General features: G+C 34.2%; 4 protein-coding genes across 4 annotated transcripts; all 4 read left to right on the top strand.

Moving 5' to 3' along the window:
• Nucleotides 1-897: 897 nt before the first annotated feature.
• Nucleotides 898-2,599, top strand: LOC142506118 (ribonucleoside-diphosphate reductase small chain-like). Its single transcript, XM_075619265.1, has one exon. The coding sequence runs from the start codon at nucleotides 1,307-1,309 to the stop codon at nucleotides 2,294-2,296; it is 990 nt and encodes a 329-aa protein (XP_075475380.1). The 5' UTR covers nucleotides 898-1,306; the 3' UTR covers nucleotides 2,297-2,599.
• Nucleotides 2,600-3,948: 1,349 nt separating this feature from the next.
• Nucleotides 3,949-6,675, top strand: LOC142506153 (putative phytol kinase 3, chloroplastic). Its single transcript, XM_075619313.1, has 6 exons — nucleotides 3,949-4,177; nucleotides 4,584-4,651; nucleotides 4,742-4,873; nucleotides 5,744-5,859; nucleotides 6,044-6,158; nucleotides 6,237-6,675. Exons 1-6 carry the CDS (start codon nucleotides 4,061-4,063, stop codon nucleotides 6,412-6,414), a joined length of 726 nt encoding a protein of 241 aa, XP_075475428.1. The 5' UTR covers nucleotides 3,949-4,060; the 3' UTR covers nucleotides 6,415-6,675.
• A 766-nt stretch (nucleotides 6,676-7,441) lies between these two features.
• LOC142506032 (uncharacterized) lies at nucleotides 7,442-9,234 on the top strand. Its single transcript, XM_075619166.1, has 3 exons — nucleotides 7,442-7,714; nucleotides 8,576-8,724; nucleotides 8,825-9,234. Exons 1-3 carry the CDS (start codon nucleotides 7,529-7,531, stop codon nucleotides 8,961-8,963), a joined length of 474 nt encoding a protein of 157 aa, XP_075475281.1. The 5' UTR covers nucleotides 7,442-7,528; the 3' UTR covers nucleotides 8,964-9,234.
• A 468-nt stretch (nucleotides 9,235-9,702) lies between these two features.
• On the top strand, nucleotides 9,703-12,005 carry LOC142504737 (pyridoxine/pyridoxamine 5'-phosphate oxidase 2-like). Its single transcript, XM_075617520.1, has 7 exons — nucleotides 9,703-9,905; nucleotides 10,017-10,066; nucleotides 10,182-10,236; nucleotides 10,630-10,662; nucleotides 10,790-10,885; nucleotides 11,505-11,675; nucleotides 11,749-12,005. Exons 1-7 carry the CDS (start codon nucleotides 9,810-9,812, stop codon nucleotides 11,848-11,850), a joined length of 603 nt encoding a protein of 200 aa, XP_075473635.1. The 5' UTR covers nucleotides 9,703-9,809; the 3' UTR covers nucleotides 11,851-12,005.
• Nucleotides 12,006-12,704: the final 699 nt, after the last annotated feature.

Here is a 12,704-nt window from a genome sequence, read left to right on the forward strand (position 1 = left end):
TTTGCAATTCGTTGGCTAACAAGATGGGGGTACCCCCTATCTATTGTTGAGTGGATTTGTTTCTTATTCGGGGCAACGGGTTGAATCCAATAAACTAATAAAATTTTGAAAGAGTTTCTTCTAAAAATACTTATTTATTTATGAAAACTTTAATAAATTCTTTTACTCCTCTTGATGTTCAAAGTTTATTTAGTAAACATAAAAAGTGGCTAATCCAAACGTTATAATTTTTACACCATGGTAAATCTAGTTAAGAATTGATACTCATGCAGGCCTGTAGTTGGGCTCTGCGGCTTCTGGCCTATCAGACTCGCTGTTGCTTCTTGCTTTGACAATTAGACAAGTTTGTTGGTAGGCATGTAAATGAACTAAATCGTTTGTTAGTTATTCGAAGCTCGATTCGATAAAAGCTCGTTTGAGTTCGTTTAATGAGGCTCGTTAAGATAAACAAACCAAACTCAAGATTTACAGTATTCGGTTCGTTAGCTCGTGAACATGTTCGTTGGTAAGTTCATTAGTAATCTTTTAGATGAAAAAATAATAGTTTTGATATTTGATTTATTGATTTTGCATATTATTTATGAATTATATAGAAAAATCTATTAAATTTATTTATTATAATAAATTTACAAATTTTAATAAGAATAACATATTTTTCTTTAAATATATAATTTACTTTTTAATTAATTTAATGAAAATTTAATTGTATAATTCATATTTATTAAGCTTGTTTATGCTCGATAAAGGCTTGAATAAGCTCGTGAGCCATGCATATATTCGTTAAATAAAACTCGAGCTCGGCTCGATTATAAACGAACCAAGCTCAAACATTCAAGAGTTCGGCTCGGCTCAACTCGATTACATCCCTATTTGTTGGAACCATTTTTGGGTTCCTTTGTTCAAGCCAATTTCAATTTTATGAATGGCGCCGGCTTGAAAATTGAAAGTAGTTCAAATAACCTGAATCTTCCTCTGTACGCTCCAAAGATTAGCTTTTTCCATATTTCACCCTTCTCCCTCTCTTGGGTTTCTTTCCTTCCCTTGTCATTAATATAATTCAATTATTTGCTATTGCAATTAAATTGTTAGGTCGAACCGTTTAACAAAGGCGCCACCCAAATTTAAGGCCCTTGCACAATAACAGTCGTCCCCCGCAGGCGCCAAAATTTTAGCTTAAATTTTCAAATTCCGGCGCTCTGTTTTCAAAAATCCCATCCTTATTTAATGTCCACCACGATTTCCTTCCTCCTCACAAGCAACCATTTCCCTCTTCCCTGATCTGAATACAAACAGCAGCATCCCGAAAATGCCATCGATCCCGGAAGAACCGCTCCTCGCGCCGAACCCAGACCGCTTCTGCATGTTCCCCATCGAGTACCCTCAGATCTGGGAAATGTACAAGAAGGCAGAAGCTTCCTTTTGGACAGCCGAGGAGGTTGATTTGTCGCAGGACCTCGCCCATTGGAACGCCCTTACTGCCGATGAGAAGCATTTTATCAAACATGTTTTGGCATTCTTTGCTGCATCCGATGGCATTGTTTTGGAGAATTTAGCTGGAAGGTTCATGAAAGAAGTCCAGGTTTCCGAAGCGCGTGCGTTTTATGGGTTCCAGATTGCCATTGAGAACATCCACTCAGAAATGTATAGTCTTCTGCTAGAGACTTATATAAAGGATTCGGCTGAGAAGAATCGCCTCTTCCGAGCTATTGACACTGTCCCTTGTGTGGAGAAGAAGGCCAAGTGGGCTCTACGCTGGATCGATGGCTCTGAAACTTTTGCGGAGCGTTTAATCGCCTTTGCTTGTGTCGAAGGAATATTCTTCTCCGGAAGCTTCTGTGCTATATTTTGGTTGAAAAAACGCGGTCTTATGCCGGGATTAACTTTTTCAAACGAGTTAATCTCGAGAGACGAGGGTCTGCACTGCGACTTCGCGTGCATGCTGTACGGTTTGCTGAGAATGAAGCCTAGTGAGGAGAAAGTGAAGGGCCTTGTGAGGGATGCGGTTGACATAGAGAGAGAATTCGTCTGTGATGCTCTTCCTTGCGCGTTGGTGGGGATGAACGGGATGCTGATGAGTCAATACATCGAGTTTGTGGCCGATAGATTGCTCATCGCTCTGGGATACAACAAGCTTTACGGAGTGCCGAACCCGTTTGATTGGATGGAACTGATCAGTCTGCAGGGCAAGACAAATTTCTTTGAGAAGAGGGTCGGGGAGTACCAGAAAGCTTCTGTAATGTCGAGTTTGAATGGCAACGGAGAGACCCACGTCTTCAAACTTGATGAAGATTTCTGATTCGGAGTTCTTCATTGGGATCTGCAATCCCCCCCACGGTTGAGAGTTTCAGGCTAATGACTTTGTTAAAGGTCTAGTCTTTATGTATTCAGAGTAGAATAGCAGGTGTAACCATTACATGGTTATTCTTGTCTTGGATACAGAGAATGAAGTACATAGATCATCATGTCCCTATAGACCACCAAAAATAAGTTTTAAAATCATTTGTTTTGTTTTGATGTTTCTGTGATATTGTTCTTCCTGTCAGAATCAATGGATCTGATTTTATTTATTTTGTAATCATGGGTTCTTGATTGTTTATTTCAGGGGGGAAACTAAGTAGATCCTAGTCTTTTTTTCCCTCTAAAAACCATTTGAATTATAAGGATCTACTCTACAAATTTCTTCCAGTTAATTTTCGTGCATAAGATTGAAGAATAAATACTCAATTATTGTATTATTTTGAAAAGACATAATTTTATATATTAACGTATTTGTTTTGTGTTTGTATAATTTATTTGATTTATATTTAAATGAGAATCAAAATATATATAAAAAATACTGAGAGACTGCATTGTAATTTTGATATATAAATATTAAAAATAAATATAAAAAAAGATCCAAAAATTGAAATACAAATGACGTATATATTAAAGTTTTAACATTTTATTAATATATATAATTATTAAAATAAACTATGACATCAAAAATTAATTATTCTAAGTATCTATAACTTAATAATATAATATACATATAATATATATTAGAGATAAGCTAAACATGTTATAGGTAGCACAATAGCCAGATGACAACAATGTTGCATACATATCGTAAAAAAAAAAAAAAAACAACGTTGCACACATTGAATTTGCAATAAACTTTTATATATTAATTTGTAATATAGTTTTATGTGTTTATATCAATTTAATTTTATAAGAGTTTTTTTTGTATATTAAGAGACAATATATCAAATATTAAATGTACATATTAATTATTTATATATTAGTAATGCAACATAGAATAAATTTAAAATGGCACAATTATTTGGTGAACTATAAATTAATCTTAAATTACTGTATAAAGATATTTAGACGATAAATTTAAAATTTATGATTTTTTTAAATAAAAAATATATTTATCTTACATACCTTTTTATAGTTTTTATTAGCGTCAAGATTGTAATATATTTTTTGTTATATTGTAGTAAGCTTCGTCTGGACAGCGTTGGAGTTTTGTAAATAGGATTGCATATTAAAATAATTTAATATATTTTATTTGAAAAAAAAATGTGTTTACTTGATTAAAAAAAATTATTTTTGTACTCTATCTTAATTTTTTTCAAATAAAAATTAATACAAAATATTGAAAATATGATATTAATATATGATGTATAAATAACAATTGTTTTATATCTTATACTAATATATGATTTTTGAGTATTCAAACATATAAAACAAATATTAAAATTAAAGAAAGAAAAATATTGAAAACATAATATTAATATTTGAATATCAATTTTTTTAGATTTTAAATATCAAATATAATAAATATTGATATCATTAAAATCTTATTAAATTTATAGTCAAAATTTTATGATTTTAAACATTTAAACAACTACTACTCAATCACATATCATAATTTATAATCTAATTGTTTTATACGAATTTTCATTCATAAAAAAATCGTGGCCATTTGCTGAAACTTTTTTGCGTGAATTCCTAGCATTATCTTCCTCCCTCTTCTCTGATATATAGCCCATTGCGTCCGATTTCTTCGCATTCCGCCATGTTTTCCGATAATACGCTCTGCAATGACGTCATCGCCACCGTGTTGGCTGGCGGGGTAGCTTTGTCTTTACTTAGACTATGGGAAGAAACAGCGAAAAGAGGGATCTTTGACCAGGTCGACTCCACTCTTGTGCTCTCCTTGGTCCATTTTTTCAATTTTTTTCTTCGTATAATATTGGAGGGAAACCGATTTTTTTTTTTAGAGAAATGATCTGGGGATATGGGATTTCTGTCTGAGATGGTGTCGCGTTGTTCCAGTTTCTTGTTCTAAGATTTCATTGAAGAGTATCTATATTTGTTTATCTTCTGCTTTAGAAATGTTTCTAAACTCATTTACCTGAAAACTTAAGTTCATAGGTCCCAAATAATGATTTGATACTCAACACATTAAGCTAGCGCCGGGGATACCGCAAAGGGAAAAAAAACTATCAATAGATTTATATCGTGATGTGGAGCATCTCTTTACAACTTTATTCCCTTTTACTCAACTCTGATTTATTATTGATTCTTATTTTTTTTAGAATTTAAATAGGAAGATTGTACACGTAACTGTTGGATTAGTTTTCATGCTTTGCTGGCCCATGTTCAGGTGAATTTTGAGTTTATAAAGAAAGAAAACTTCTTTGTTGTTGCTGGTATGGTGCTGTTATATTTATGAGGTTGTAGTAATTTTTGACAGTTATGATGCTAAGGGAGCAGTTTTAGCAGCTCTTGTTCCTGGAGTCAATATCATTAAGATGCTTCTTTTGGGACTTGGAATATGGAAAGATGAGAAAACTGTCAAGTCAATGAGCAGATTTGGGGACCACAGGTATGTACTATGGAAATAAAATTCAAGGCGGACCGAAAATGGATCATGAAGGACGAGCAGGGCTAAGGGGTAATTTAGGCTTGTGTTTTAGGAAAATATGCATAAAATTTGATCTTTTTTATTTTTTTTCCTTTGAGGGGATTGCCACCTTGCCCTCACTTTTTAGGTCTGTCTTGGATAGGATTCATTTTATGCTTCCCATTGTAATACTTCTGGTTGATTTCATAAGACTTTTTCGGCTGCGATGGTGCGTGTGTGTGTGTTTGGGTTGAAATTAAATTAATCATGAAATTTTTTCAAGTTCATTGCATGAATTTCAGCAATGATGGTTCTGTGGATTGAGGGTGAGTTTGGATGCTGAAGTCATTGAGTTAACAAAGATGTTATCTGGCAAATTTTTTTTAAGAGAAACAGAAGCAGTTTTATGTTTGGTTCTCGTTGTGAAAATTATATGTTTTTTTATGTTTTTGAAATTGAAGTTGAGACAGAAGTATCTGATTTTTGGCAATTCTTTTCATTTTTAGCAAAAACTCTTCATTTCTTTTAGAAAAATGCTTTTCTAAAAAAGCTTCTCCATCCAGACATAATTAGTAAGATCTTTCTGTATCTGAGAGGCATGCTTGCACAGTTAATTATGGAAGATAGAGTTCTCTTCAACCTTCCCCTTACTTTTTTTTAATGCAACTTTCCCCTAACTTGAACAAGAGAAAAGTGAATTGTTATTGTAAGTTGAAGATGCTGTAAGACCAATATGTTTTGTTGGTTTAAGAGGAAGCACTTGCCCTGGCCAAATTTCTTTTCTTCCTTTCTGTAATACTAGAATCCTGTTTGTGGGATTCTTTACTAAAAATGGGTTGTTTGTTATTTTAGGGAACTCCTCAAGGGACCGTTGTACTATGCTTCCACGATTACATGGGCATGTTTTATGTACTGGAGAACTTCTCCTATAGCAATTGCATCAATCTGTAACCTCTGTGCTGGAGATGGTATAGTTTTTCGTACCGAATTTATATATGTATTTTTTCTGCTTAGTCAGATTTGGGATTCTCTATGTTGCCTGGTTTCCGCAGGCACACAATATCCCCCCCCCCCCCCCCCCCCCCCCCCACCCCCACCCCCTAGAATTGAACTACATATCAAAGTCTTGAACTCCTTCACATCTCCTTTTAGGTATGGCAGATATTGTGGGGAGGCATTTCGGATGTCAGAAACTTCCTTACAACAGCAACAAAACAATTCTTGGCACTGTCGCTATGGCAACTGCTGGTTTCTTGTCCTCCATCGGGTAACACACATTGCCTCTGGTGCCCGTAATATTAGTCAAAACTTGTTGGAATTTTTGCTGATGGAAACTTCAAAACAGATTCATGTTCTATTTCTCCTCCTTTGGATACATTCAAGAAAGCACGGATATGATTCTCGGGTTCTTGATCGTGTCCCTTGTTTCCGCTCTTGTCGAATCCCATCCACTGAGCACCAAGGTTGATGACAATCTGACTGTTCCCCTCACGTCCTTCTTGGTTGGAAGTTTTGTTCTATAAGGTGAAATGTTATGTAACGAAAGATATGGATCGAATATAGCTGATTGACCATTGGATGGACCATTCTGAGTTCAGGCATCATACTTTCATACTGCTGCTCAAATTAATGAGTATTTTTATGTGTTATATGCAGATTTGTATCATCTTGTAATTTAAGTTGTTGGTTGTTGTTAACTTGTTTGGCTCTAGCGGTAAAATTGACTCATTGATCATGGATACTGCGTCCTATTCTGCATTGCATCATTGACTTTATCCAGTTCATATTCGGAAACTCTATAAGCTATGTTAGATTAAGTTTTCCGAAACATATATAAAATTGAAATATTCGGAAATAACATTTAACAAAATAACTTTTTAAAGTGTGCTTATTTATAAAACACAAAAATTTTTATGAGACGGTTTCATTGATCAATTTTATGAGACAATTTTCTAATACGATCTGGTTTATGAAAAAATATTAAGTTTATGCTAAAAATATTATTTTTCATTTTTTCAGTAAGATCTAACAAAATATATAATCTTAAAATCTCGTATAGTATTCGTAAGTAAAGTTTTTTTCCGGTATTTTGTTCCTATTATTTCAATTTAAAATTTTAATAATATTTTTAAAAAATTTAAAAACAAAAAAATGCTTCCTTCTATCTATACTTTTATACTATTTTATTAAGTTTGAGACACTTATAGTAACTAACTTTGGTGTCATGATCTGTTTTAAAAATTATATATATTAATAAAATGTTAAAATTTTAATGTAAGTTAAGTAGTTCAGTAGATATAGTTATTGTTATTCTTTTATTTTTCAATTTATTTTTTAATTTATATATCAAAATTACAGTGTAGTCTGTCACTATTTCTTCTAATTATATTTTGATCCTCTTAGTATTTATTGATAATGCGTATGACTATCCGTTAGTTTATTTTTTGTGTAAAATGATCTAATTATTTATTCTGCATTTATTAATTAAACATGTTTGAAATGGATAAACTGAAATTAATCACTTATTTATATTTGTTTATTTTAATTTGAGTGCGAAACTGAGTCGAGTTTATTTATCTACGGAGCAGCGACAAAAACAGAGACAATCACGATCTCAACCAGAGAGGGTAGGGGAAGATGAATAATCTCTACGTGAAGTGGGTGCCGCCGCCGGATATGAATCGGAACACCGAGTGGTTCACGTACCCCGGTGTCTGGACCTCTTATATTCTCATTCTCTTCTTCTTCTGGTTCCTATTTTTCTCGATCTTCAATTGTACCCCCGGAATCGCCTGGACGATTGTTAATCTCGGTCATTTCATTGTATGTCTATGTATTTGTTGCAATTTATTCAGCTAATCCGGTATTAGGAGCTTTTAGATTTTGAGTATTCTGATGTTGTCGCGAGTATATTTAATCCTGATTTGATGTGTGCTTGCCAGTTGGGGGATTATTGATGTTTCTGTTCTCTTATGTTGAATATTGGGTTCGATCGATAATTAGATCCTTCCCAGCTATTTGTGTATGATTATGTATGATTATGAGTTGTGATATTTTTAAAAATAAGATCAATCATCAAAAGCTTGCGAGTGTAGACTTGACCAACCTGTTGTCGGAAACCAAGAAAGGTTCGACCACAAGCTCTGATTTGGTGTGTTTCGTTTTGAGTCGGGGTTTACATGACATTATATGCGTTTGATTTGTGCTTGAGCTCTGAAATATGTTTGTTGCTAACTCAGCTTGTTTATACTCCTAATTTGATGTTGCCTAGGATTGAAATGTATTATATTTGATGTTTTTGCAGCTGTTAAATGGCTCCTTGAAATATGCTTTCTTTTTATCCTTCATCCTTTGATTCTCTCCTTCATCGTAACTTTTGAATTCAGAAGTTCGGGCTTGTTCCATTTTATTTTGTTAAACAACTATAATCTGGGAAAATCTATCTTTCAACCTGTTCAATATCACATTCAAGGGAAACTCGTTCCAGATAATTCACATCATGGAGTCATGCTGTTAACACAAACTTTTGGTGTGTTAATTGTGTTATAGTTTCATCAGATAGTTGTTTTATGGGGTGATATTTAAAAAGTTTGTTATAAACAGTTTGTCAATGTGAAACTTGGGTAAAGCTTACATTAATCTAATCAGATTAACTTAGCAGTGCATATATGCTTTTAATTGCAGGTAACTTACCACTTCTTCCATTGGAAAAAGGGGACTCCTTTTGCTGAGGACCAGGGAATTTACAATGGTTTAACTTGGTGGGAGCAGATTGATAATGGGAAGCAGCTCACTCGCAATAGAAAGTTCCTCACGGTTGTCCCTCTCGTTCTGTAAGCCCTCCATCTATTCCTTTACCGGTATAACTCATCACCTGAAATTAGTTAACTAGTGTGCATTCATAGATTACTTCCCCTTTTGTTTTACTTGCAGCTACTTGATTGCTTCGCATACAACCGACTACCGGCACCCTATGCTATCATTGAACACACTTGCAGTACTTGTTATGGTTATTGCCAAGTTTCCGAATATGCACAAAGTTCGAATCTTCGGAATTAACGGAGATTATTGAGTTTGATATTCTTCGTCAAATTCAACCCTCTGCCTTGGTCTATATGGTATTTGCAGATATGGTTGGACATATCCCTCTTGTATCAAGAGGTGTACTTGTGGTACCATTCGTATATAGCATGACTAATGTTATACAGTAAATTTTGTTTAAAGTATATCTTTGCATTCTTGTGCTTACTTTATAGTTTTTAGCACATAATCTCAGTGCTGAAGGTGGTTGGTTGGACATTGTATTATAAAGAGTTGATCAAAGGATGTTATATTATTATTCACATACGTGTAAAGTATATATAAATTAATATCATTGAGCTTGGTGGTTTGAATTAATATTTTTTTAATCAATTATTGCTTGATTTTAACCTAATGATGTGCGTTTCGATCCAATTTTTAAAAATAATATTAAAAAGTGAGCATTAATTTTTTTTCCGAATATTTGACGTGCAAAGTTTTGGATAAAAAAAATATTACTAGTCGTATTAAATAGTATTTGAAAATAAATTAACAAACTACATGCGTGATGCGTGTATAACTAATTGATACTTAAACAAGCAAAATTGAACTCTCTTTTTTTTTTTCCCCAAAAAGAAAATTGAGCTTGTTTGCGTAATTTAGTTATACGAGTTTGTTTTTGAAAATTAACAAAATCATCAAGACAAAAACTAATATTTGATTAATCAGAACCAAATGATTAACTAAATTAATTATTGTTAGATCTATTGAAATGAATTAACTGCAATGAGTTTTAGCCGTACAACCAGTGTTGGAAAGGCTTACGACCGAGTACCTAACCAATGGCATTGATGAACTCGTCGAGAAGATAGTGAGCTGCTGCAAGCAGTGAGAGCAAATGGGGAGTCCATCGGCGGCGGCGTCATGGAAGCAGCTCGTTCTCAGCTCAATTCAATCAAATTCCCACCTCAACCACTCTTCTTTCTTGCAGATTGTAAACCCACATATACAATTATCTCTCGTGTTGGAATATCACGTTTATTGCTCATCGTTTCTTCTAAAATTGTCTCCGTATTTTTAATCTTTTGGACCATTTCGAATGCAGGCTTCTGTAGCATCTAACGGCAGACCCTCCAATCGCACTGTTGTATTCAGGTTGGTTTCTGCAGCTCAATGATATATTATTGAACGCTCTTTTTTGTATTTTCTTTGATTTGATCATATATTCTTTAGTTGTCTTTGTGAATTCTGGGTTTTTAATGATATTCAGGGGATTCCAAGATGACGGCCATAAGATTCAAATCAACACCGATTCTCGCACTCACGTCTTTTTCGTTTTTTTAGTTTCCATCCCCCTTTTATTGGCACTAACTGTTCATTTGGTTTTGTTTGCAATGCAACGTTTGATCTTTGTTTTGCTAAATCCTTTTTGGGGTTGCTTAGTTTATGTGAGGATTTGAGGTTCATGAATTTGAAATTTATTACCTCAATTGATCGAGCGTGGCAACAAGAACGAAATTGAATATTTGAAAGCCTTAATGTTTGAAGCGTTTGAAATTCCTTACCAAGGATGCTATTTAACTTCTTACAGAAGAACTAGATTTTAACTTCTTACATTTAAATGTTTGCTTGCAAATTAATATTTTCTTCGTGTTGACTATACTTTTACCTGCAAGTAATTTTCTGTTAAATTTCTGGAATTTACATGCACATTGCAGATTGATGATCTCAAGCACTGTCCATTTGCTGAGGTATAAAAATATTTTTTAACGATAAATTTGCAGTCGGTGTTAAATGGACGAGAGAGCTTCAATGCTTTTGCATTTCAAATAGTTCTTTTGATTCACTTGTCCTTGTTCGTACTTTGTGATAGTTCAGATTTGTTGGTATTTCACGAATATTTGGGAGCAATTCCGGATTGGTGGGCAAGTAGATGTCATAGATGGAACAAATTCTGATCCATTTAAACTTCAGGTGACTCCGTGGCCTTTTTTTTGTTGTTGTGCCTCCTTTTACATCGCCATTTGTCCCAGCTCTTTATGTTTTGTTATCAGTGCGAGAACCCAAAGTTTACAGTTTATTTAGTAAATATGAGCTTTTGTTAGCAGGTCCAAGTCCAAAAGCTGTTTAGCTTTGCACCATTAACTGGAAGAACAAATTGATTGATGTCTGACAAGTTTGCCAGTGAGAACATTAAAAGTAGCAGGTCCAGTTTGCCATCTGGTGCTTCATTTCTTATGCTTTGCACACAATATGTTGAAATCTTAGATTGACTTGTGTTCTATCCTTGTGAATATAAGATATCTTTGTAAATTTTTTAGGAATCACAAATCACTTCGTTTCCATTTTTGTTTTGGTTCCTTAAAATCTTATTTATAGTCCATATCCGTAGGGAATATTATGGAACCAAACCGCCCTGCCAGTTAGTATAGCCTATTCAATCATAAAATTTTATGACTTGTTATGGAGTAGAGAATCGTTGTAAGAAACACATCCATTTCTTGACGAGTGAAACTCTGTCTATAAATACAGTTTTTTTACTCGTAACAATAACCAATAATGAGTATATTTTCCCTTTAATTTGTACGCGAAGCAAAGAGAGAGGTCTTGGTTTGCCTGCTCTCTTAAATCGATGATGCAGTATTTGGCGCCCGCACCATGGCTTCTTTTTGCGAGTGAACAACAGCCAACAGAAACGCCTACACTGGATTCTTTTATGAGTTCTGTTGGTGTATTTTGCCTACTCGTTCTGAACCTCGGCCAGGTAAGATTCCTAAGTGTCATTACACTTCAATCTGAATTTGTTAACCTGAACATATCATATGTAGTTTTTACAGGTTGACTATTTAAATTTGAAGAGCAACGAGAGGTTGATATTTACAGCAGGACAGGATGGTAGTGGAGAGACGCATTGGAGTGTGGAAAAAGTCAATCCTTGAGGCATTGGTGTTTCAATTGTTGCAATAGTAATATGTCGACTTCCAATGAAAACTAATTGGTTCCATATATAACGAGTTACCTTTATTAATAATCAATTCCTCGGATCTTCCCCTTGATTAATTGAGACTATAATCTTTCAAATAAATAAATACATAAACAAACTAGGGTTGGCCTAAAAAAGATATTTAGAATTTTATGTTGACACTCCTTTCACGTTTTATGTTTTTATAAGTGTTTCAAGACAACATATTTTCAAGACAACTAGAAAGCAGCAGTAAACACAACAAAAAATTCAAAACTAAGAAATATTTTGGATGCATAAGCAGCAGTTAGCTGTCGCATCTTCCGAGTTCCATTGATGTGTGTATATGCAGACAGACAATAGGAATGAATGTTGCCAGCTAACATTTTCATAGATGACTTGTCTATTAGTAAAATAGAAACGCTATGTATCAGGAACTCTCCGCTAACATGTCCAATGACGCAGAGCGTGTGAGCTTAGGCTTCGCTAACTTTTTGTCCTGTTCGAGAGATATAACGAGAAGATTATATGGGTTCTCTATCATGAGTTTTGCCACCAGATATCCGGTTATGGACTATGTCTGATGTTTCCTCGCCTGTTTTCTGATATATCGCCCGCTTATTCCATCAAAGTATTCCGCCATCCATCTGTTGCCAGCCGCTGCTATACCAACTCTATTGCTCTCTTTGCAATTTGAGGTCTTCCAGTTTTACTGTTTGCTGCTGTCAGTAACCGTAGAAGAACTACAAAAAACAAAACCCAATCACCAACTCTTCATTAGCTCGCAGCCTACCACTTCTTTTTCACTCTTTTAATCACAATGCCATGAAA

This window comes from Primulina tabacum, chromosome 10, assembly GCF_025594145.1.
Source record: "Primulina tabacum isolate GXHZ01 chromosome 10, ASM2559414v2, whole genome shotgun sequence".
NCBI lineage: Eukaryota > Viridiplantae > Streptophyta > Magnoliopsida > Lamiales > Gesneriaceae > Primulina > Primulina tabacum.